The 26,636-nt window shown below is 41.1% G+C and overlaps 1 protein-coding gene and 1 pseudogene across 1 annotated transcript in view; both read left to right on the top strand.

Moving 5' to 3' along the window:
- The window catches only part of APOO (apolipoprotein O), a 57,954-nt gene that overhangs the window by 5,323 nt on the left and 25,995 nt on the right, over nt 1–26,636 (top strand). Inside the window, exons 2-5 of the mRNA XM_032620842.1 lie at nt 17,153–17,260; nt 18,362–18,481; nt 22,190–22,244; nt 25,295–25,390. Coding sequence (XP_032476733.1) covers nt 17,153–17,260; nt 18,362–18,481; nt 22,190–22,244; nt 25,295–25,390 — 379 coding nt within the window. The remainder of the gene's footprint in view (nt 1–17,152; nt 17,261–18,361; nt 18,482–22,189; nt 22,245–25,294; nt 25,391–26,636) is intronic.
- Nucleotides 399–12,005, top strand: LOC116747715 (annotated as a pseudogene).

Here is a 26,636-nt window from a genome sequence, read left to right as displayed (position 1 = left end):
ATATGTATAACTGATTCACTTTGTTATAAAGCAGAAACTAACACACCATTGTAAAGCAATTATACTCCAATAAAGATGTAAAAAAAAAAAAAGACTAGTACCAACCTTAAATTGTTGCGTGGATTAAATTAACTCAGACCCAAAGTTTAGCACAGTGTTTGGTACAAAGTAAGTTCTCTGTAAATGTGAGCTATTAATAACTTTTAGTTGGCGTCTTGTAGGAGGCTGCTACGGTAGTGTTATGGTGGTGCACAGTCTTGGGACTTTACAAAAGTATTTTTTAGTGTCAAATCTTGGTAGTTCATTGGATGTGGCAGAGTTGGGAGAAGGAGAATTTAAGGATGCTGCCCAGGCTTTTGACTTGGAAAGTTGAGTGGCTCTTAGAACTGTTGATTGAGATGGGAAAGTGGAAGAAGGCTGAGTTCGGTTTGCGGGGAGGTGATAACTTGCTTTTGAATAGGTTGGACTTGAAGAAGTATCTGTGGACATTAAGAGGTGGTAATCAGTTGACATGGAATCCAGGAGTGAGTAGTTTTCCTGAGAGAGATGTGGGCTGGAGATGGAGGAATCATCAGATGCTTCAAGGGCCAAAAGAAGGCCTAGTGAAAGCTGGTCGGCATCACTTCCTTCCTGAAGGACGGAAATGTGAGCTCCGCTCAGAGCTCACTGCTCATAGGAGCCTGAGGTGACCGTATCCTTGGCTATAAGGCATTATTACCTATTGTGGCTCTTTGGTCTTGATGTAATGCCTTTATTGCCTATCTTTCTGAATTAAATTTTCTTTTTGGCTGCATTGGGTCTTCCTTGGTGAGCACAGGCTCTCTCTAGTTGCGTCGAGCGGGGGCTGCTCTTTGTTGCGGTGTGCGGGCTTCTCATTGCAGTGGCTTGATGGCTTCTTGTGGTGGAGCACGGGCTCTAGGCGTGCAGGCTTCAGTAGTTGCAGCACACGGGCTCGGTAGTTGTGGCATGCAGGCCCTAGAGCGCATGGGCTTCAGTAGTTGCGGCCCATGGGCTCTAGAGCATGTGGGCTTCAGTAGTTGTGGCTTGTGGGCTTTAGAGTGTGGGCTTCAGTAGTTGTGGTGCACGGGCTTAGTTGCTCCACGATACGTGGGATCTTCCCAGACCAGGGCTCGAACCCATGTCCCCTGCATTGGCAGGCGGATTCTTAACCACCATGCCATCAAGGAAGTCCTGAAATTAATTTTCTTATCGTGAATAGTATGTTACTAGTACAAACTAAGGGGAGAATTACACTGATAACTGGAAAAGGAAAATCATCTGTAAATTGGAAAAGTACTGTAAGTTTATTTTACTTGAATATTATTTTAAATGTCACATATTTTGAAAGATAATAAAGATTTTTTGCCCTTACAGTTAAAACATCTCCGAGGGAATTCTCCTTGAGGAATTATAGTTTGTATCAGTTAATTTTCCCCAGTAATACTTAAGCGGAAATTTATGGTTAGTGCATGCAGCATGAAACTTTATGTGGATATTTTCAGGGGAAAAAAAAACTCAGTCTAGAGGTATATTTTAGAATTTGGAAGCTATTTGTTTTTCACTTTTGCTGAGTTTTTCCTGATTTTTGCATGGCCTTATGCCAGTTTTATTAGAAAACTGGAACAGTGCCAGTTTCTTAATTTAGTGAGTTTTAAAACTTGTGTTCATTGTACACTAAAACTTGTAGAAGGAAGAATTTAGAGCAAGGGTTGTAGAGTTTTCATTATGCCGAGAGCCTATAACTTTAAATATTAAGCTATATTTTCATGATAATACCATTATAGACAGTAAGTTGTATTTTGAATGAATATTGTTTTAAAGGCACTTTAAATACAGTCACGCTTTGTCTTCCTACTTCTTTCTAAGTCTTTGAAGCAATGCAGCGTGTTTTGTTCAAAGCCCACACTGGCTCCAACTTAAGGACGTCTTTGTTTGCTTGGGTGAGGATGAGGAGCCCTCTGTGGGAGCCAGAGATAGGTTCACAAGTGCATGTTCATTGCTTTAGTTGGGAGCGATACCCAGTGGTTTCTTTTTTTCAGATGTTCCTATTCATTCCTTTGAACAGTCTTTTTAAATAGGATATATGAAAATAATAAAGGTTCATTTTTGGTTTTTCCCCCATTCCATAGACGTCAGTCATTGTGAAATAACAGCCTGCTTTTCTTTGTGCTTGCTGAAATGAATCTCCTCTCCCATTAGAGGTGCTGCTTCGTGTGTCGTATTATGACATGGGTTAAACTGGTGAGTGAGTAAGAACCAAGTGATACAGGGACTCCAACAAGTTTCCTAAATCGTTTGTTGATGACTTACCTCACTTGGCAAATATTGACTGAGCCTGTGTGTGGAGTCACATCTTTCGGGAGCACTGTTAAAAATTGCTGTGTTTAGTCCAAATATTGACTTCTCTTGTTTTTGTTCCTTATTTTCACAGAGATTTTCATTATGAATCCAGATTGTCATCAGCTGAATTGAGCCTTGCCCATGATTTTTTTTCCAAAAGAATGTTGTAGTTTCCTTTTCCTTAAAGAAGGAAAAGCCTGTGAATAACTGAGATGAGGTTGAAGGCAGTTTGTTGTCAGTGAGTTCGGCATTCTCTGTGCACACAGTGGTCTATTAGGAAACGAAACTTGGGTCTAGATAGACTTTACTTTGACAGAATACCTCTTCCTCTTAGAAAATGGAATTTTTTTTAGTTGTTTGAAAATGTAGAAGCATTTGAAAGGCAAATCTTGAAGTAAATGTTCCTCTGTGACTTTTTTTCCTGCCTATATTTCCTTAACTCATTAAAGAGGATCTTGGGATGCCATTCCAAGAGAGAAAAGAAATATATATATTGTTTGGAGTTTTAGGTAAGCACTGTTAAGTTTCTGTCTGAATGAGGAAGTTCAAAATAAATTTGCAACATGGTAAATTATGTGTCATCTGTGTTCCAAGACTGTGAAACCAGTACAGCCCAACCAGATGACTCAAAACCTGCCTGAACGAACAATTATCTCACTCTTTGGCTCTGACATTTCCTTCCTGTTTATCAGACAAGTTTATTATTTTTTTGCATGAATTTAACAAAATCCAATGATTATTTTTAAAGGTAAAACAATTGCAAATGAAACATACTTGCTTTGCTTTGCTGACCTAATTTTGGGTGAATTCTGCCCTCCAAAGATAAAATAGAAGCTGGTTTTCTCTTAAAAAAAAAAAGATAATGTTAATCTTGAAAACAGCCTTGGTTTTTTTTCTTCACTTATCTCTTTAGACCACAGTGTGTTTATAGTGGATGAGGAAGAACTAGGAAATATCAGTTACCCCAGTACAGAATTACAGAATTGAAAGTTTATCATAAGATAGTTCTATGTTTGTCATAGTTGGAAGACAGTTTTTCTTTTTGTTGGTTAAAGTCTGAACTCTTAAAATATTGGCTTCATAATCCATTCACTATGAAACAGATTGAAATGATTGTGGTTTGTCTTGTTGTTGTTGAAGTGTAAGTGCTCCCAGATTTATACATCCAAATGAGTGCCTGTCAAAACAGTCGTTATTGAGAGGACAGATTTAATTATCTTGTCAATACATCTCTTCCAAACACGCCGTCACTGATCAATATATTTGTTCCAGAAATATCATCCCTGATCAAAACATTTTGTCCTTTTTCATTTGGAGTTATCATCATACTCTCTGACAGATTCTTTAGAATATCCTCAGGAGCCAGCTATTTTTGTTTCTTGCATGTTACAAAACAAATTAATATTCATTGCAAAAACTTCAGGAAATTCAGTTAATACTGAAGAGTCACCCTTAATCCTACCACCTGTAGATAACCATTGTTAACATCGTTTTCAGACTCATTTCTGGGCATACTTAAATAGACCTCCTCAGTTTAACATTTTCAAAAACCTCACAAATCCTCCCCTCTCTTTTTAAAACAATTTAATTTATTTCATTTTCTAATCTGCTTTTATTTCGAATATATTGAGACTGATTTTCTTACAGGCTTAAAATTTGATGTGAAGGCATTTAGAAATGGAAGCTGTATGATCACATATTAAAAGTAAATTTCCTTTATTAATTTGTTGTATAAATAGTTACAGTGGGTTCTGGTATGATCCATCAAGGTTACTGCTTTGGAGAGAAAATACTTATTTTTGAGGAGGAGGAGGCATACTGTTTATTTTTTTTTTCTGGTTGCATTTTTTAAGTTCCCTAGTTTTTAATTATGCTGATAAAACCCACATAACATAAAATTTACTGTCTTAACCATCTTTAAGTGTACAGTTTAGTTGTGTTACATATATTCACATTGTTGTGGAAAAGATATCCAGAACTTTTTCATGTTGCCAAACTGAAACTCTGTACGCATTAAACAAAAACTCCCCATTTTCTCCTCCCCATTTTCTCCTCCCCCACAGCTTCTGGTAACCACCAGTCTGCTTTCTGTTTCTATGAATTTGACTACTTTAGACACTTCATATAGATGAAATCATACAGTATTTGTCTTTTGTGAGCTAACTTATTTCTCTTAACATAATATCCTCGAGGTTCTATATAATATTTCATTGTATGTATATACATTTTATTTATCCATGCATCTGTCCATGGACACTTGGGTGACTTTTCACCTTTTGGCTGTTGTGAATAATGCTGCTATGAACATGGGTGTGCAGATACATCCCTGAGACCCTGCTTTCGGTTCTTTTGGATGTATACCCAAAAGGGGAGTTGCTGAATCATATGGTAATTCTATTTTTAATTTTTTACAAAACCTCCATATTGTTTTCCTTAGTGATCGCACCATTTTATAATCCCACCAACAGTGCACAAGGGTTCCAGTTTCTCTGTATCTTCTCCAACACTTGTTATTTTCTGTTTTTTTGATAGTGGCCATCCTGAGGGGTATGAGGTAAGAAAATGCCTATTTTAAAAATTGTATAAGTAATGCTGAAATAACTTGTAAAAAGTCAAACAGTACAGTTATGATAATTATATGGTTCCCATCATCTGCTTCCTTCTAATTCTCTTCTCAGAGAAAGCCTCTGTTACCAGTTTGGTGTATGGCCCTACAGATTAGAAAGGATTGCTGTATAAAACGTAGGAACTGTACTGAATGCTCACTCTGCGGGGAGGCATATTCTTTTGATCTTTGGAGATTATGGACTCATTTAGTTTCTCTTTATTAATTCAGTTTGTGACACATTACTAAGGACAGCAATGCAGGCTGATGTGGGCAAAATTGTTGATTGTTTTCATCATTTTGTTTTACCCTAAATTCTTTTACATAATTTATTTTTTGTTTTATGTTCTTTTTTTAGAACAAGAATAATCTCAAAAGTATTGTTGTCACTTTTCATAGACGTTTAACAACCCCTATCAGGTTTTTACCTCTTAAACAACTGAAAAGAAAAGAATCAGATTAAAAGCATTTTGTTTTTAAATGAAAAATGCTTTCAGATGGAAATTTTTGCAGAAAAGATTGATTGAAGATCAAAGAAGCAGTGTAACATTTAGGGAAAAAATACATAATTGTGTCTCACTTCCTGTAAATAGAGGAATATCTAATTTTATTTTATTTTTTCATAATTAAAAAATTTATTTTTATTCATTTATTTTTGGCTGCATTGGGTCTTTGTTTCTGCACACGGGCTTTCTCTAGTTGTGGTGAGTGGGGGCCACTCTTCGTTGTGGTGCACGGGCTTCTCATTGCGGTGGCTTCTCTTGTTGCAGAGCACGGGCTCTAGGTGCTTGGGCTTCAGTAGTTGTAGCACGTGGACCCAGTAGTTGTGGCTCGCGGGCTCTAGAGTGCAGGCTCAGTAGTTGTGGCACACGGGCTTAGTTGCTCCACAGCATGTGTGATCTTCCAGACCAGGGCTTGAACCCGTGTCCCCTGCATTGGCAGGTGGATTCTTAACCATTGTGCCACCAGGGAAGTCCCACCTCATCTGATCTTGATATTAAAAGGGAACTTGTGGATTGAGAATGTTGATATGTAGCAGTCATGGTTTATGGTTGCCTATATTTGCTCCATCTAGAGATTGTAGCTACTTATGAGCATAGCTGAAAAGATTGTAGTGTGTCAGAAATCATCCTCATGTTCCAGACCTTTGTTTCTTTTGTTATTGCTCTTTACAGAGGCTGTTCCTAGCGACGCTGAGTCTTTACATCAATCTGTTGGGTGACTTTGCTTAAAACAGAAAGGAAGGGGCTTCCCTGGTGGCACAGTGGTTGAGAGTCCGCCTGCTGATGCAGGGGACGCAGGTTCGTGACCCGGTCTGGGAAGATCCCACTTGCCGCGGAGTGGCTGGGCCCGTGAGCCATGGCCGCTGAGCCTGTGCTCTGCCACGTGGGGGAAAAAAAAAAAAAAAAAAAAGAAAGGGAGGAAGGCAGGCAGAAACGCATAAACTTTGTTGATTCTGCTTCTCTCTACAGTTGTTTCCCAGAATTTCCCGTCGTGGTACATTATTCCTTTTTCTGTGTTACTCCTGTCCTTTTTCTGGTAATGCACTTATCACAAGTGATGTAATTATTCGTTTATCCACTTTATTAGATTGTGGAGGCAGCGATCACATCTTATTGTCTTTGAAGTCTATTTTCATTGTTTCATTAAAGAGTTGCTTTGATGTTGTCCTTTGTGTGGCTTGTAAGGCTATTAAATGAGGTAGGGAAACCCAGAGAAAAAGAGGTTTTTGGAGAAAGAGAATTCATTATGAGGTAGCAATTGAAAAACCTGGTGAAGATGTCCATGGGGAGTTAGACACACAAGCCTGAGCCTTAGGGAGTGGCCAGGCCTGGGAATACTGATTTGGGTATCAATAGCATAGGGTGGGAGTTGAAGAGTTAGATTTTTTTTTCTTTTTTTTGCAATACGCGGCCCTCTTACTGTTGTGGCCTCTCCCGTTGCGGAGCACAGACTCCGGACACGCAGGCTCAGCGGCCATGGCTCACGGGCCCAGCTGCTCCGCGGCATGTGGGATCTTCCCGGACCGGGGCACGAACCCGTGTCCCCTGCATCGACAGGCGAACTCTCAACCATTGCGCCACCAGGGAAGCCCGAAGAGTTAGATTTAAGTGAAATTGCTCTGGAGTGAGAAGAGGGTTGGTTAAGTACTACTCTGACTCGTCAGCCTTGAAGAGATGGGCAGACAGAGGAAGAGAAGGCCCAAAGAGAGATGGAAGGAGTGCCCTACAAAGCTTATAGAATGGAGCTAGAGTAGAAACTTGGAAACCAAAGGAAGAGAGACTTTGAAGATGGTGGAGTGGTCACCAGTTTCAGGGTACAACTGAGGTGCCAGATGTCCATTGGAGTTTAGTTACTGGGAGGCCATTGGTGGCTTTGGGAAAGCCACTTTTAGATATCTTGAGTAGTGAGGGGAGGAGGGAATAAAGCAGAGAAAGCAAGCAGAATCTATCTTTCTAACTTTGTGTTGACATATAACATACATACAGGAAGGTGCACAGATCACAAGGAATTTTTGCAAACTGACCATACTGGTATATCTTGCACTCGAGAAGCCTTCAGGGCCCTTCCAGTCACTCCCCAGCTTGCTAAGGATATCCATTATTCTGCCTGCTAACCAGTCTTTTTTTTTTTTTTTTTTTTTTTTTTTTTTTTTTTTTTTTCAGTCTTTTTTTAAAAATAATTTTGTCAGTGGAGGGAGATAGAAAAATAGGGTGGTAGTTAGAAAGGGGATTAGGGGTGGAGGGTATTGTTTGTGTTGTGTTTAAGATGGGAAAGATTTTCTTGAATGTAAGTAAATCCCATAACTTCTCTAGACTGGTTGACCAGTCACTGTGTCTTTTTATGTTTAGGACAGTTTTCATTTCATTCTTTCAAATGTTTTTAAAAGTAAGTACGATTGAGTGTTTATACAAACTTAAGTTGAATAACTGTTCCCCGAGCATCTGCTTTTAGAATAGTGGTTTTCTAAACTTGGCTGATTATGGGAATAGATTCTTGGGACTCTCTTGGGTTTACTGAGTCAGATACTCTGGGGGAAGGCAATGGAATCTGTGATTCAGGTGATTCTGAAACTTTTTTTGTTACACAGTCCTGGAAAGTGAAGCTTACGTTTTATCAAAAAGGAAACTGGTGTATGTATGTATATATTTTAAATTTATTTTACTGAATTATAGTTGATTTAAAATGTGTTAGGAAACTGGTATATATTTTTAGTGGAAGGTCTAATAAAATAATAGATCTGTAATTGTGGGGGAATAAAAGTGTACCCTTTTTTTGTTTATTTGTTTTTGGCTGTGTTGGGTTGTTGTTGCTGCACACGGGCTTTCTCTAGTTGTGGCGAGCGGGGGCTACTCTTCCTTGCAGTGCACGGGCTTCTCATTGCAGTGGCTTCTCTTGTTGTGGAGCACAGGCTCTAGGCACGCGGGCTTCAGTATTTGTGACTCGCGGGCTCTAGAGCGCAGGCTCAGTAGTTGTGGCGCACAGGCTTAGTTGCTCCGTGGCATGTGGGATCTTCCCGGGCCAGGGCTTGAACCCGTGTCCCCTTCATTGGCAGGCGGATTCTTAACCACTGTGCCACCAGGGAAGCCCAAAAGCATACCCTTCTTAATAATGAGAGAGACTATATACTGGGTTTTCCATAAAGTTGATAGAGAAAGCAAATTGTCAGGGCTTTGAGCCCCACCATTCCTGAGCATCCTTGAATAATTCTGAGGGTGGCTTATTCAGTTTGAGAGTTTTATTTGTCCTTGAAGCAGTTTTACTGGGACACAATCAGGAAGTGGTCCTGGAACTAGAGTTCTGAGCAGTACACTTCTTTTGCAAAACAAGGATAGTTTAGTCTTCTGGGTACCCATGATGATCTGAGTGTAACCTCACCCGATTCATATCTTAGTTAACTGTGTACAAGAATCTGCCCTTGCTGCTAGAGCTGAAGGCTAAACTCAATCTTATGCCTCAGTCTTAAAAAGCATTTTTTTTTAAAGTTGTAACCTGGGGCTTCCCTGATGGCGCAGTGGTTGACAGTCCGCCTGCCGATGCAGGGGACACGGGTTCGTGCCCCGGTTCGGGAGGATCCCACATGCCGCGGAGCGGCTAGTCCCGTGAGCCATGGCCACTGAGCCTGCGCATCCAGAGCCTGGGCTCCGCAACGGGAGAGGCCACAGCAGTGAGAGGCCCGTGTACCGCAAAATAAATAAATAAATAAATAAATAATTGTAACCTGAGTTTTTTTTTTGAGTAAACTCATAAGCTTCCTAGAAACTCTGTAAGGGTAGGGACTGTGTCTGCTTAAGTGTTGTGTCCTGTTTAGCATGGTACCTGATGTGGAATAGGTATGTAATAAATATTTGTTTTTGAAATAAAATTCTAGTTGACTGCTTCCAATTGTTGTATCATACATAACCCTGCTTTCCTAGCCAGATTTGTTTTGTTCTCATCAGTCCTTGATGAGCTCCAGTGGAGAGAGTAAGAAGCAAAAGCCTTTTAGACAGTGGTGACCTACTCCTTTGCAACACTTCTTGTTAGGGCCCCATCCAACCAACTGCCAGTCCTGGTGCTCAGTTTCCGTTGACAGTTAAGCGCTCTGAGGACTCAACAAAAGTTGAGAGCAAAGAGAGTCCAAAGGTCTAAGATGGAGAATATACCTTGATAGGCAGAGTATATAAGATATCTTGCTGGGGAATATAATCAGACAGAAAGAAAGAGTGTTTTGACCACATGAGCCAGGGAACTCGGTGACACTCCCTCTGAGGCTTGCAAAGCTCAGGGTCACCAACTCACCTGTTTCCCCTATGACTGTGGGTCTCTTACAGCTATATTTAAAACCTCAAACAAGCCAATACGTTGGGTCCTTAATTTAAGACCCTCACCTAGCTGAATTCCAGGAGGGGCATCTAGTGACCGAAGGGCACACTCCAGAGGATAGGCTGGATGTAAAGCAGTGCAGCCTTTGGATCTAGTTAGTCTGTAGCTGTAGCTTAGCACTCATTGAACATACAGCTCTTAACAGAGTGGGCTTGACTTTGATCTAGCAAGCCAAACTCATCTAATCCATAGTAGAGAATGTTTAATCGGCTCTTGGAAGGTGCATGTGTACCCAGCTTCTGAGCCAAGCCATCTGCCCTGGGTGGAGAGTGAGCCTGGCAAACAAGGATTCTCAAGGACTGTCACTTGGGACAGTGAGTGCTCAGGCCATGGGTACACACAGTCTAGAGGTTCCAGCCCCTCATCAGAAGAGGTCCAGGGGAGATCTCACTTCCCAGGAGGTATTTTCATTCTGGTTGTACCATAATGGGTCAGGACCCCTCATGGAGAGAGAAAGCCTTTGTGTTCGTGTCTCACAAGGCAACCCAATAGGAGTACCCATGGGAGAAAAGGTGATAAAGCTAGAGCTTTAGTGATTATGACCCAGTTGGTTAAATCTTTCTTCAGGAGATCTAACTTCCAGATTCATGTTCTTTTTCTTCCTTGGGTAGACAAAAGGTTGAAGAAGAAGATTCTTTGCCCCCTTTATTGCCCTCACACTTTCCTGGGGTGATCTCTGCCCATTTTAACAGACTTTCCTTCTTAAATTCTGATATTGAATGGGTTAGCCTGTATAATCAATATGAGCTGTAACAAATTATGATAGCCACCCAGTAGGGACTCAGCATTGAGAAATCCCCGTTTGTGATAACATCTGGTCAAGGCAGGATGGGGTAGTCTCTCACTATGAGGAGCCCTCTTTGATGCCAAAAAAGAAAGTGAACCACCCAAGATGCTGGGTATTGCATCAGTGTCAGGCTTGTCTGTCTGTGGATCTTTTACCCAGGCTCTTCCTGTGAGTTTCCATTGCACAGGTCAGTACCACCTAGATCCTTACCATGGCCAGATGTATGGCTGACTCCTTCCTAAGAATGACCCTTGACCTGCAGTTCCCACCCATATTTTGGCATAAACTTAACATGGTTTAGGTGTGTGTGGATTTTTTTTGACATGTAATTTACATACAGTGAGATGCACAGATTGTACGTTGTACAGATAGTGCAACAATTTGAGTTTTGACAAGTGTATACACCTTCTGTAACTCACACCCAATGAAGATATAGATCATTTCTGTCACTGCAGAAAGTTCCCTTGTGCCCCCTTCTTAGTAAGTCTACCCCATGCAAACTTCACCTCCCAGGCATCGACTATTCTGATTTATATCACTGTGTATTAGGTTTAAGGCCACAGATCTTAAAATCTAGATGGTGGCTGATTTGCAGACGCCGTAACCCCAGAACCTCCCACGCTGCCCCAACCATGGTCGGCCCTACCGTGTTCTTTTTTTTTTGCGGTACGCGGGCCTCTCATTGTTGTGGCCTCTCCCGTTGCGGAGCACAGGCTCCTGACGCGCAGGCTCAGCGGCCATGGCTCACGGGCCCAGCCGTTCCACGGCATGTGGGATCTTCCTGGACCGGGGCACGAACCCGTGTCCCCTGCATTGGCAGGCGGACTCTCAACCACTGCGCCACCAGGGAAGCCCCCTACCGTGTTCTTTGACATTGCCATCGATGGTGAGCCCTTGGGCCGTGTCTCCTTCGAGGTAAGGGGCCTGGAAACCAAGAAGTGACTGCTCATCCAATCCATAAAGCTATGTTAAGAGATTGGAGCTGTTTGCAGACAAAGTTCAAAGACAGCAGAAAACTTTCATGCTCTGAGCACTGGGGAGAAAGGCTTTGGTTATAAAGGTTCCTGCTTTCACAGAATAATTCTGGGATTTCTGTGCCAGGGTGGTGACTTCACATGCCATAATGGCACTGGTGGCAAGTCCATCTATGGGGAGAAATTTGCTGATGAGAATTTCCTCCTGAAGCATACGGGTCCTGGCATCTTGTCCATGGCAAATGCTGGCCCCAACACAAACGGTTCCCAGTTTTTCATCTGCACTGCCAAGATTGAGTGGTTGGATGGCAAGCATGTGGTCTTTGGCAAGGTGGAAGAGGGCATGAATATTGTGGAAGCCATGGAGCGCTTTGGTTTCAGGAATGGCAAGACCAGCAAGAAGATAACCACTGCTGACTGTGGACAAATCTAACAATAAATTTGACTTGTGTTTTATCTTTAAAAAAAATCTAGATGGTGAGAGAGATCAGAAAATAATATTTATTCATGTAAATTGGTGCTTCTCAAGGCGGGAGGATGCCCCCCAGGAGACTTTTGACAATGTCTAGACACATTTTTGACTTATGGCTGGGAGTGGTTGGCAGTGGCATCTAGTGGGTAGAGGCCAGGGATGCTGCTAAGCCTCCTACAGTGCACAGGACAGCCTCCCAACAAAGGATGATCCAGCTCAAAATGTCAACAGTGCTGAGATTGATAAACCCTGAACTATACCTCTGCAGAGAGAATTGTGGCCCTGGGGAGTGTTAATCTCTGGATCTCCCAAGTCTCTGGGGATGAGGTTTGTTTTATGTTTGGTTTTTGTTTGCTTTGTTTGTTGAGGGCTTGCAGGAAACGGAAAGGGCAACTGCAAGAGGGACCTTTCTTGAGTGCTACCACCCTTGTGGCCGCAGTTCTTGCTGTGGAATGGGAGTGACTAACAGGAGAAGAGGGAGATGAAGAAAACAACTTGGGCAATAAAAGGGCAGTCTTAGCATAATATTAAAACTAGAAAAATGGACAAGAGGGAAAAATAAAGTAGAAATTAATGACACCTAAAGTACAAGCAGCAAAATAAAAAATAAACAGGTGAGACTACATCAAACTGAAAAACCTCTGCACAGCAAAAGAAACCATCAACAAAGCGAAAAGACAACCTACAGAACAGGAAAAAAATATTTGCACACCATATATCTGATAAGGGGTTAATATCTAAAGTATATAAAGAACACATACAACTCAATAGCAAAAAACAAACAAAAAATAACCCAATTAAAAAATGGGCAAAGGACCTGAGTAGACATTTCCCCAAATAAGATATACAAAAGGCCAGAAGGTACATGAAAAGATGCTCAACATCACAAGTCTTTTGGAAAATGCAAATTAAAACCACCATGGGGCTTCCCTGGTGGCGCAGTGGTTGAGAATCTGCCTGCTAATGCAGGGGACACGGGTTCGAGCCCTGGTCTGGGAGGATTCCACATGGCGCGGAGCAACTGGGCCTGTGAGCAACAACTACTGAGCCTGCGTGTCTGGAGCCTGTGCTCTGCAACAAGAGAGGCCGCCATAGTGAGAGAGGCCTGTGCACTGCGATGAAGAGTGGCCCCCGCTTGCCACAACTAGAGAAAGCCCTTTCACAGAAACAAAGACGCAACACAGCAAAAATAAGTAAATTAATAAACTCCTACCCGAACACCTTCTTTAAAAAGAAAAACCACCATGACATACCACCTCACCTCTGTTACAATGGCCATCATCAAAAAGACAAGAGATGAGGGACTTCCCTTGTGGTCCAGTGGTTAAGAATCTGCCTTCCAATGCGGGGACGTGGGTTCGATCCCTGGTCAGGGAACTAAGATCCCTCATGCTGTGGGGCAGCTGAGCCCACGCGCCGCAACTACTGTGCATGCATGCTGCAAACTACGGAGCCCACACACTCTGGAGCCTGAGAGCCCAACTAGAGAGAGAACCTGCATGCCACAACTAGAGAGAAGCCCACGCCCCGCAATGAAGAGCCTGCGCACCGCAACGAAGATCCTGCATGCTGCAGCTGAGACCCGACGCAGCCAAAAATAAATAATAAAATAAGTAGATAAATATATATGTTAAAAAAGAAAAGACGAGATGAATGCTGGCATGGATATGGAGAAAAGGGAACCCTTGTGCGCTGCTGATGGAATTGTAAATTGGTGCGGCTACCATGGAAAACAGTATGGAGGTTCTTCAAAAAAAATTAAAAATAGACCTACCATATGATCCAGCAATTCCACTTCCAGGAATATATCAAAAGGAAACAAAAACACTAACTCAAAAAGGTATCTGGGGACTTCCCTGGTGGCGCAGTGGTTAGGAATGCGCCTGCCAGTGCAGGGGACACGGGTTCAATCCCTGGTCCGGGAAGATCCCACATGCAGTGAGCAGCTAAACCTGTGCATCACACCTACTGAGCCTGCACTCTGGAGCCCACGAGCCACAACTGCTGAAGCTCATACGCATAGAGCCCATGCTCCGCAACAAGAGAAGTTACTGCAATGAGAAAGCTGCGCACCGCAATGAAGAGTAGCCCCCGCTCGCCACAACCAAAGAGCTCTCGCATGCAGCAACAAAGACCCAACGCAGCCAAAAATAAGTAAATTTATTAAAAAAGAAAAGAATTTAAAAGGTCAACACAAGGCATTATATCAAATGAGGATGAAAAAGGGGACAACATGAACCCAAAATGCTTGGATGAGGAAGTGGGAAAAGGGGTGGGGCACCAGCTATTGACAGTAAGAAAGGGAATCTGAAACAAAGTTGGGGCGGTGCCTGCCAGCTGGCTCAGTGGAAAGTCCCCAGTTTAAGCAGTGTTGTCAGTAGGTTGTGGACAAACCCAGAAGGCAGAGAGCAGTGAGTTGGCACCTGTAGATACCAGCAACCTCATAGGCCCTCTCCTGGGAAGTAGGGAGGGACCACACTGGCTGTCAGCAGTGGCTCACTAACCTTTATCCTGGAGGCAAAAAAAGTTAGTGGCAATATTGCCTGGAAATAAATATCTTAAGTATTCCACTTAATGCTTTAGGGTGTGTTATTTTTAAACCAGTTTAAGTAATAACCACTCCTTTTAAAAATAGCTTCTAGCTCTTTATTTGCTTCTGAAATATGGGTATTTCTGTTTTTGTGTGCGACTTCAGGCATACATTTAAAAAAATTTTTTTATTTTATTCATTTTTTTTGGCTGCGTTGGGTCTTCGTTGTTGCGTGCGGGCTTTCTTTAGTTGAGGCGAGTGGGGGTTACTCTTCATTGCAGTGTGCTGGCTTCTCACTGCAGTGGCTTCTCTTGTCGCGGAGCACGGGCTCTAGGTGTGCGGGCTTCAGTAGTTGTGGTGCCTGGGCTTAGTAGTTGTGGATCGCGGGCTCTAGAGCTCAGGCTCAGTAGTTGTGGCGCACGGGCTTAGTTGCTCCGTGGCACGTGGGATCTTCCCACGGACCAGGGCTTGAACCCATGTGCCCTGCATTGGCAGATGGATTCTTAACCACTGTGCCACCAGGGAAGCCCAAGGCATACATTTCAACAGACTTTTTTAGGTTTTATTTAGCATTATATGTTTTGTGAGTATTACAGAGTAGCGAAGTCTTTCACATTACGGGCACTGCAGATCTCAGGAATATGATTTCTGTGATGCCAAATCATGCCTAAGTAGTTAGAACAAGTCAACCAGTCATTTATTTTTTGCCTCTCTCTGTCCATTCATGCAGGCATTAAACAGTTCTTGAGCATTTCTTATGTGTTAGGCACAGTTATAGACATGAGGAATACAGGGTAAGACACAGCCCCATCCTGAAAGGGCTTCCAGTTTGGGAGGGAGAACTTGATAGACATAAATAAATGGATAAATAAGAAAAGAAAAGCAATAAGTCTCCATGCTCTTAGGCAATTGTGCAGAAAGGCAAAGCAAATATGAAACATTCTAGGCAGAGGAACCAGCATGTGTGAACCCATGAGGCTGGGAAGCAGCATGGGAGAAATATAGGGAGTTCAAGTTTTGTGGGAAAAGGCAGAGTGACAGATGAAGTTAAGAAGGTGGTTGGGGTCAGATCATAAATGGGCCTTGTTTGGCTCACATAAAAGTCCTAGGTAATGAATACCAAAGGATCTCAAATAAGGATAGAAGATACTCGGGTTTGCAGTTCAGAAAGATCATTCTTTTGCATTGTGGTGGTTTGAGTCATCAGAGGGCCAGGTGAACATTTAGAATTAAGCTGTTGAAACAATCCAGGAAAGAAACAAGGGCCCAAGGGAAGATTGTACAGGAGAAGATAAAGAGGAGAGAGTGAATTAAGTTTATTTAATAGGCAGAATTAACAGGACTTAATGACCAATAGGATGGTGGGGGGAGGCAGTGGAGATGACCTCAGGGTTTCCGATTGGGTTGTCTAGTTGGATGGTGGCACCATTCCTGAGAGAAGAAGTAGAGGAAGAGGGGGCATTTCTGGGGTAAGGATGCAAGGTGGTCAAGTGCTGTGTATTAATTTTTAAAATGTGTCACTTTTAAAACTTTCTAGATTCCACAGCACACATTCACCTATCAGGCCTAGTATAGACTTGGAGGCACAGACAGGATCCTGATGAGTTGGTTTTGGGTGTTCTTGGTGTAGGGAGCTTGTGTCCCATCCAAGTGGAAATGTCCAGAAGTAATAGGATAAATGAGTTGGGAACTCAGGAGAGAGCTCTGGGCTGGAGCTGCATATCTAGGGATCACGCTTCATGTTGAAGCCATGGGCATGAGTGACCTAGTCAGGGAGAGCAAGGCACAGAAAGAGACTGAGTTTGGGAACTGAGGCTGGGAGAGAGCGGTTCTGAGTGGGAATGGAAAGGGAGAGCTGCTCAAAGTTTGATTATTGGAATTATCGAAAGAATCTTCACCCTGTTCAATGAATCACTAGGTGAGATCATTAAAAACTCCTTCCCAGGCTTCCCTGGTGGCTCAGTGGTTAAAGAATCCACCTGCTAATGCAGGGGACACGGGTTCAAGCCCTGGTCCGGGAAGATCCCACATGCCGCAGAGCAGCTAAGCCCGTGTGCCACAACTGCTGAGCCTGCGCTCTAGAGCCCAAGAGCCACAAGTACTGATCCTGTGTGCCACAACTACTGAAGCCTGTGCGCCTAGACCCCATGCTCCACAACAAAAGAAGCCACCGCAATGAGTAGCCCGCGCAGCACAACCAAGAGTAGCCCCCGCTCGCTGCAACTAGAGAAAGCCTGTGCATGGCAACGAAGACCCAATGCAGCCAAAAAAAAAAAAGCTCCTTCCCCTGTTGTTATTGGGGAGGGTAGGGGAGGTGTATTTTTTATTTTCCTTGAAAGGCTAAGTAGAAAACTGAGGAACTACTGTTTTGGAAATGAAGATAAAGGTGACCTGGAATTTTAAGTCCACGAGAACATGTTCTTTTGTTTCTGACTTCCATAAAACTTTGGGAATACATTTCTCATAACTCACAATAAGCCTCTCAGGGCAGGAGTGGCTGAGGTTGCAAATGTGCCCACGTTATGTACCTTCAGTTTGTGGAATTGAGAGAAGGTTTAAGATTGTTTCTGTGTTTCAGGTAATTCAGAGGTCTGTGGGGCCGGCCAGCCTGAGCCTGCTCACCTTCAAAGTCTATGCATCAGCAAAAAAGGACTCATCTCACAAAGCTGCTGTGAAGGTTAATGAGGTAACATGTGATACATTTTGAATATGTGATTTGGTTACTATGGGAAACATACAAATTGAATATCAGGAAGATAGGACAATTCAGAAGATATTTAAAAGGAGGAAATAGTGCTTCCTTGTGGGAAGCTGCTAGACTATGGCTTTTTCAACTTTAATTAATGGTACTTAGCTAAGGGCATAATTAAGGAATATTTCCTAGATTTTTAGTGGGGAATCTGCTCTGTCCCAGTAGATTGTAAGCACAAGTCACTTCTAAGTGATCTGCCTGCTTCCAGACTGCTTATCAAGCCAGGAAAACATTCACATTTTTCCCTCTCCTAAGAAATTAAAGACCAGGGTTCATCCTGTTTCTTTTCTGGATTAGAGGCTCATAAGTAGATGCTTAATAGATCCTAAATAAATAAAACAGGAAATCATCTCTCCATTGTTTACATTCCTTTTTGTCTATACTTCCCACTGATTGTTTTAGATATTTGGTTTCTTTTGACTTTGAGTAAAGTGTCATAAAGATCTACCTTCAGTTATGGTCAGGGTTACTTGAATGGTGTTTACCTAAAGCTAAATAGCTTGTTTTTTTGCCCTTTACTCTCTTCTTCTCAGGCCTTGGGACAGTGGCATTTTTGAGGGTGAAGAAGGCAGCCAGTGGTGGCTGTGAAACGTTTCCTCTCTAGTGGGGAACAAACCTGCTATTCTGCTTTGATTAGCACTAGACTGATCACTAGAACTAAGTCATATGCTATTCAGTTATCCTCAAGCTTTTTTTTTCCTATCCCACCTCCGACCCACCATTTAGAGTAATAGAATCCTTTTTCCAAACTAAATCTAAGATGAAATAACAAATACTAATATATAAAATGGGTAAAAGGGGACTGCTTTATCTGCTATGAGTAGGGTTGGGGGAGGCTAGGGCACCTCATAGCCCTGCTCTCTTGGCCTTGTCCTTATTGATTAAGGTGCAAAGATTGTCTGAAGCAAGGTTCAGGGTGCACATAACCCTTATTCATTGTAGTTTGTGAATTATTACAAATTTAATAATTGATTGTTATTTCATTACTGTATACACTTCTTAATTTCTTTTTATTTTGTTTTTCAATCTTTGCAGCTTTCACTCTACTCTGTTCCTGAGGGTCAGTCTAAATATGTGGAAGAGCCAAGGACCCAACTTGAAGAAAGCATCTCCCATCTCCGACATTATTGCGAACCATATACAAGTTGGTGTCAGGTACAGAGAGCTGTTCTGAAAATGGAATGAATGCATTTCTGTTTAGAGTCAGTAGTAAAAAGTCTGTACTGGCTGCATGTTTTCAGAAAAAGGCACAATAAAGGGCCCCAACTTAAGAGTGCCTGACTTAAAAATGTTCGTCAGTGCCATCTCTGGAGGGGAGCAGAGAGCCCTAGCTTCCTGGTGGCAGCTGTCGCCATAGCTGCAGAGAGAGTTTCCCTCCCACTGGGCAGCCTGTGTCATGTTGACTAGAGAGCAGAGGCCCATGGTACCTATCTCTTTTTTTTGGGCAGGCCGTTTGGCTTGTGGGATCTTAGTTCCCTGACCAGGACTTGAACATGGGCCACGGCAGTGAAAGCGCCGAGTCCTAACTACTGGACCGCCAGGGAATTCCCCCATGGTGCCTATCTTGTTGGTTGCGGCTATGAAAACATTATTGTCCACCAGGGGAGGATATGGGGCTGGAACTATGTAAACATTTATATCAAAATTAGGAAGTTTCTCTCCCCACAGAGATTCTACAAGTCAGTACCACTTTATTTTATTTTATTTTTAAATTAATTATTTATTTATTATTGGCTGTGTTGGGTCTTTGTTGCTGCATGCTGGCTTTCTCTAGTTGCAGCGAGCCGGGGCTACTCTTTGTTGTGGTGCACAGGCTTCTCATTGAGGTGGCTTCTCTTGTTGCGGAGCACGGGCTCTAGGCGCACGGGCTTCCATAGTTGTAGCACACGGGCTCAATAGTTGTGGCTCACGGGCTCTAGACCGCAGGCTCAGTAGTTGCGGCATACGGCCTTAGTTGCCCTGCAGCATGTGGGATCCTCCTGGACCAAGGCTCAAACCCGTGTCCCCTGCATTGGCAGGCAGATTCTTAACAAGTGTGCCACCAGGGAAATCCCAGTACCACTTTAAACAGGAATGGGTACAGAGGATTTTGAATGCTATAATAGGAGGGTAGATAACTACAAGAGGGTGGAATTACATACTTGAGTACTTAACTGTTTCCCTTAGTGACCAAAGATCTGCATATACAGATTGACTTTTACTGCTCGGGTTTTAAATCAGGCATTTGTCATTATGTTCATGAAAGCATGTGTGCAATTTTTAACATTGGAAACCAAAATTTACAGTCTACAGAATGTTTTCGTGGGCTTTGATATGTATATTTGCCACACTTGATCTTGATTTTGAAAACTGATGACAAAGTAAAAGAATGTAGATGTGTGTGACGTGGTCTAGATTTACTTTGCTTGAGATGATAAACTCAATTTTCATCCAGAACTTGTTTTAGAATTTTTAATTTCCACTGTCTGTGCCAATGCTGAACTTTTTTTCACCAATTTAGAAAGAAAATAGCATAAATTAGGCCATTATACTAAAGTACCGTAACCATATTATTGAGTTATGAAATACCTAAAGACTTTATACATAATGTGTTGTAACACACTTAAACTTTATTCTCTTGTTCTAGAAGATTTTTAAATTTTAACATCTTTATTGGAGTATACTTGCTTTACAATTGTGTGTTACTTTCTGCTTTATAACAAAGTGAATCAGCTATACATATACATATATCCCCATATCTCCTCCATCTTGTGTCTCCTTCCCACCCTCCCTATCCCACCCCTCTATGTGGTCACAAAGCACCGAGCTGATCTCCCTGTGCTATGCAGCTGCTTCCCACTAGCTACCTATTTTACATTTGGTAGTATATATATGTCCATTGCCACTCTCTCATTTTGTCCCAGCTTACCCTTCCCCCTCCCCGTGTCCTCAAGCCACTATGGAGAACAGTATGGAGGTTCCTTAAAAAACTGAAAATAGGGGCTTCCCTGGTGGCGCAGTGGTTGGGAGTCCGCCTGCTGATGCAGGGGACACAGGTTTGTGCCCTGGTCCAGGAAGATCCCACATGCCGTGGAGCAGCTGGGCCCGTGAGCCATGGCCGCTGGGCCTGCGCATCCGGAGCCTGTGCACCACAACGGGAGAGGCCACAACAGTGAGAGGCCCGTGTACCGCAAAAAAAAAACAACAAAAAAACGCCAAACTGAAAATAGAACTACCATACATCCCAGCAGTCCCACTCCTGGCCATATACCCTGAGAAAACCATAATTCAAGAAGAGTCATGTACCACAATGTTCATTGCAGCTCTATTTACAATAGCCAGGACATAGTGTCCATCAACAGACGAATGGATAAAGAAGGTGTGGCACATATATACAATGGAATATTACTCAGCCATAAAAAGAAATGAAATTGAGTTATTTGTAGTGGATGGATCTAGAGTCTGTCATACAGAGTGAAGTAAGTCAGAAAGAGAAAAACAAATACTGTATGCTAACACATATATATGGAATATTAAAAAAAAGGGTTCTGAAGAACCTAGGAGCAGGACAGGAATAAAGCCGCAGACGTAGAGAATGGACTAGAAGATTTTTAAACCATCTGCCGGTGGTTAAGATAAGGTCAGCACATTTGCAAATATTTCTGTATCATGTAGGCATGACTACTGTTATTTCTCTCTTGCTCTTTTTTTTTTGTAGTTATAAAAGTACTTTGTCTCTACCTTTCAACCCAAGGTTGCTATTTGGTTTTTATATTTTCATCTGTGCATGATGCTTAGTGCAACAAAACCCCTCAGAATAGTTATCAACATGTTTATTTGTACTAGTTATATGTAAAAAAAGCTTTTTTGTGTGATTACACTGGTTTTATTTTCCTATAGATTGAAGTCTTCATGAATGAAAATTTTTCTCATTCCTGGCTCCATTTTCAGGCCTACAAGTTCTAGTCCCTTTCTTCAAGAGCTGATTTAATTTTTCTTCATAGTAAACAGATTATGCTAGCAAAAGAAGGGGGCAGTCAGTCTAGACATTGATCTGTAGTTTTTCTCTTTTCATGTGCAGAAAAAAACTAATAATGGATTTTAATGAAGCAGTACTCAGGTTTTTTTAATGTTCTTTATGTCCTCCCCCAAATTCAGCACTTATTATTTAAGGCCATTTAACAGTATTAGGATAACTTGCTCTGACTTGAACTGAATTAAAATAAACAAATCCTTTTCCATGTGGCAACAGGTTCTGATATCTTCTGGTACCCACATATCTCTTTTCCCATCTTTACTGTACACTTTTTGAAGTAGTCCCTTGCTTTCTTTAGGATCATCTGATGTTCATGTACAAAGCCTTTTTACTGTTGTGGTTAAGAGAATGTTAATACTTCATTTGCTCAGTTGGGGTAAATGTTTCTCCAAACCTGGATATAGACTCCTTTGTCCCATTAAAGCTGGTCATTCCTGCTTCAAATGGGCAGTTTTCAGATATAGGCTCTAAAATCATGGTAAATCAGGAAATAGACTTAATATGAATGATTTAATCTCACAGGGAAAGAATATCCACTTTAATTATCAAGGGGATTGATTTTTTTCATCCTCTTCAATTTCAATAGAAGAAGGAAAAGGCTGGGTTGTTGAAACCACTCTACTTGAAATGTTTGCTTCCTGTGGCAATAATAAGCCATTCTGCTGAGCAATTTGTGGTGAAGGGGAAATTAGAAAAGGAAAAACAACACAAAAAACCCAGGTAGAGAGTATATCCCTTTGTTCAGAAAATGCTAATAACATGATAATTTATTCAGTAAAGACAAATATATTTATTGCTACTTTCTAATCAGCAAATCCTATTAATTCTTTTTTTTCTCATCTTTTTAGGAAATGTACTCCCAAACTAAGCCCAAGATGCAAAGTTTGGTTCAGTGGGGGTTAGGTAAGTCGATTTTTAATTAGGCATAATCAGTTTGTTTGACATTGGATTCTTTTTTTTGTTTTTTTTGTTTTTTTTGTTTTTTGACATTGGATTCTTTAACTGAGAGGCCATGGATGGGCTCCAGGAGATCTGTGAATTCCTTAAAATTGTATGTAGAATTTTAGAGCTATTTGGATTTTTCTGGAAAGAGAATCTATTTTTTTCATCAGATTTCAGAGAACTAGTGTCCCCAAACACTCAGGTAAGTCTCTTCAAGATCATTAGGATTGTTGGCCTAGCAGATGCAGATACACTGGATTTTCTTTCTTTAAATCTATCTCCAGGTGCAATGTCCTAACTCATCTATAGGTTTTCAGAATCAGGATAGCTCATTGGCACAGCTATTAATACATGTTACAGAAGTTTAGAGGCAGGAAGAAACTGGGCTGGTGTGCCTAGGAAAGGCTTTATTGCATAATTCATAGTGTTCTTACATGTTTTCATTTGTTCTTTATCGCCTTTGATTGTTTTTCACATTCACTTAACACATACACTCATAAACTGGTTTCACAGTCTATGTTCTAATATCAGGAACTAATAAATTAATAGACATTGATCATATTTCATTCCCTTTATTGGACATCTCAGCCAGTCATCCTCTTGTTTTTACAAGTGTTTCCATGACAATAAAATAAGCATGAGTACAATTTATTTCTTAGTGAAGATTATCGTAGTATTGATACACTGATACCCCTGAGACTACTATATAAATAAATTCTTCATTTGAAGACAGACATATTAGTAGCTTACCACTTCTTTAAATTATTCATGTATGTTAATATCTTAATTTTATTAACACTTATTTAGTGCTTATTAGGTGTCAGGAATTAGTCTAAGTTCTTTGAAAGTATTAATTTATGTACAATCCTCATAACAACCTTGGCAGTTAGGTACTTTGCTACCTTCAGTTTTTACCTGAGGACGCTAAAGAACTCCTGATGTTTTATCTATATGTGTGACTGAGGTGTCTCTTCATTGTCGCCTATCATTCCCCATTGATTCACAGCAGTAGGCAGTATTTGCAATATGAGTCTTTTTTTTCTTCTCCTGGACTCATAGTTACTGCAAAGACTTTAGAAGAAACGTTCCATTATGAGTTGCATTGTTGTCTGCCAAGGCAACCAGTCCATTTCCCAGGAGTCATAGCCAAGACATGTTGCTAGAAGCTGGGCTTCATATTTAGTGTAGTCTTCCAGCATATCTTCTTTCCCATTTCTTTGTGATTTTCCCACTTTGGCTCAGCTCACCAAGGCATCTGGGTGTCCTTCTATCACCTGCTCTGTGTGCCTGTCTAGAATTGAAAATACCATGCTGGTAGGCAAAAATAAAGGGAAGCAGAAAATTGCCTCAAATGACCCAGACAAGAGGATGAAAAGTTAAAACCAGGTTAAAGGCAAAATAAGTAAAAGGCCAGACAGGAATTGGTGCAAAGAACACAAGCCCTACAGTAGTATTTAAAATGATCACCACATTTCCCAAAGAAGCCAAGAAAAGGATAACTGGCACATGCCTAGTATTATCTAGACGAGTGAATTATTGAGTATTCCAGTTAATTCAGTTCCATGTACGTCTGTTAAGTCACCATCATGGCAGGCATTGAAGAGAGAGGCTGATTGACCCAGTGGTCACAGCCACTGAGGTGCATATAATAAAGTGTTCAATACTAGCACAAATACAGAGACAGTCGTAGACCACCATTGAAGGTACAGAGGAAAGAGACTAGTTTAACAGAGATTGGAGAGATGGGAGCAGTCAGGGAAGGAGTTCTGAGATGAGTCTTGAAGGAACAGTTAGCCACACCAAAACATGGGGGTGGGAATTGGGAGGCATTCCACACGGAGGGCACAGCATGACCAAGACTTGGAGTGGTGACTTAGTGTTGCGTGTGCCGGGAACTGGAAGCAGATCGGGAGTGCTGAAGATGAGGTTGAGAGACCTGCAGGCTTTTCAAGTCGTGACCTAGCTGAAATCCCTTTGTTAATTCATTCAGTATCCATTAACTCCTAGCAGGGCTTCAAATATGTATCTGTTGAGTGAACATCCACTGTTTACCACTGGGGGAAAATGACATAGAAGTCTCAGCAGTCCACCATTAAGGAGCAGATATTCTCTTTGAGGAGACATAAAATACACCCTGAATAATTAAAAACAAGGGCCGTACAATTAGGCACCAAATGACGGTAGAGAAAATAAATATGGTGGGACTTTAGAGGAGAAAGAGAGGTGTGGGCTGATGAGTATAGGAAAGGCTTTTCTGAGGAGGTAGGACTTAAGCTAGCTTTTATTTGGTGGCATTGGCTCAGGGGAGAGGAGAGGCGGCCTCATGCAAATGAGGTCATAATGCATGGTCAGGCGTGGCAAGTAGACTCACATGTTGCATTTATTTGTATTTATTTTATCTATCAACAGTGACTATTTCCTGCATATACTTGCACTACAAATTTCCTTCATTATCCAGAGTTATTCTTGAGTTTAAATAATGAATTCAGATGGCAAAAGATACATTTTTTTTCCTGAGTCTAACGTATTTCGTTCCTGAATTTTAGAGAGCAAGCAGCAAAGCTTCAGATAGCGACAGATCTATCCAAAGATTTATCCAAATTTATTCTGTTTCTGTGTTTGGATAGCAAGGGATTCCTGTATTTGTCTTTCTGCCCTTATGAATAATTGATTCAGATCTGTTGCCTTCAGGAATATGAAGGTAATCTAACATTACTTTATTGTCAGAATGTCATCAGGCTAAAAAGTGTTTGAAAATTGGATACTTGCGATGTAACTAGTAAATCATGTTTATCTCTTACATAAAAAGAACTTGTTGAAAAGAAGCATATTAACAGAAAGCAAAGAATACATTATTTGAAAAGCATTTGCTACTACATACGCTACTTATATTTGACTTTGTTTTGTTCTTTTTGTTTATGTTTATGTTTAATTGAAGTATAGTTGATGTACATGTTTCGTTTTTTAATGAGAAATTTATAAAACTGTTTCCTGGTCTGATTCTATTATAGACAGCTATGAATATCTCCAAAATGCACCTCCTGGATTTTTTCCAAGACTTGGTGTTATTGGTTTTTCTGGAGTTGTTGGACTCCTTTTGGCTAGAGGTAGGTACAATTTTGTAGTTTTTTTTTAAACAGTTCATAAGGGAGACATAACATATACATTTGATTCTTTTCACTTACCAGTTTTTGGAATAATGAGTTAGTTCCTGAATATGGCCTTCTTGATGTATAATTGATGTGGTTGTTTTCTCCAGTATATTTGATTTTAAACATATATAGAAATTGTAAAAAAATAAAATGAAAGAAATTATATACTTTTGGTTACAAAAAGAAAACTCAAAATGGATTAAAGACCTAAATGTAAGGCCAGACCCTATCAAACTCTTAGAGGAAAGCATAGGCAGAACACTCTATGACATAAATCATAGCAAGATCCTTTTTGACCCACCTCCTAGAGAAATGGAAATAAAAATAAACAACTGGGACCTAATGAAACTTAAAAGCTTTTGCACAGCAAAGGAAACCATAAACAAGATGAAAAGACAACCCTCAGAATGGGAGAAAATATTTGCAAATGAAGCAACTGACAAAGGATTAATCTCCAAGACTTACACGCAGCTCATGCAGCTCAATATCAAAAAAACAACCCAATCCAAAAATGGGCAGAAGACCTAAATAGACATTTCTCCAAAGAAGATATACAGATTGCCAACAAACACATGAAACAATGCTCAACATCATTAATCATTAGAGAAATGCAAATCAAAACTACAATGAGGTATCACCTCACACTGGGCAGAATGGCCATCATCAAAAAATCTACAAACAATAAATGCTAGAGAGGGTGTGGAGAAAAGGGAACCCTCTTGCTCTGTTGGTGGGAATGTAAATTGATACAGCCACTATGGAGAACAGTATGGAGGTTCCTTAAAAAACTAAAAATAGAACTACCATACGACCCAGCAATCCCACTACTGGGCATATACCCTGAGAAAACCATAATTCAAAAAGAGTCATGTACCAAAATATTCACTGCAGCTCTATTTACAATAGCCAGGACATGGAAGCAACCTAAGTGTCCATCGACAGATGAATGGATAAAGAAGATGTGGCACATATATACAATGGAATATTAACTCAGCCATAAAAAGAAACGAAATTGAATTATTTGTAGTGAGGTGGATGGACCTAGAGTCTGTCATACAGAGTGAAGTAAGTCAGAAAGAGAAAAACAAATACTGTATGCTAACACATATATATGGAATCTAAGAAGAAAGAAGAAAGATCGTGAAGAATCTAAGGGCAAGATGGGAATAAAGACACAGACCTACTAGAGAATGGACTTGAG

Source organism: Phocoena sinus, chromosome X (assembly GCF_008692025.1).
Source record: "Phocoena sinus isolate mPhoSin1 chromosome X, mPhoSin1.pri, whole genome shotgun sequence".
NCBI classification, from domain to species: Eukaryota; Metazoa; Chordata; class Mammalia; order Artiodactyla; family Phocoenidae; genus Phocoena; species Phocoena sinus.
The sequence above is the reverse complement of the archived record's forward strand: the minus strand, read 5'-3'. Positions and strand labels throughout refer to the sequence as shown.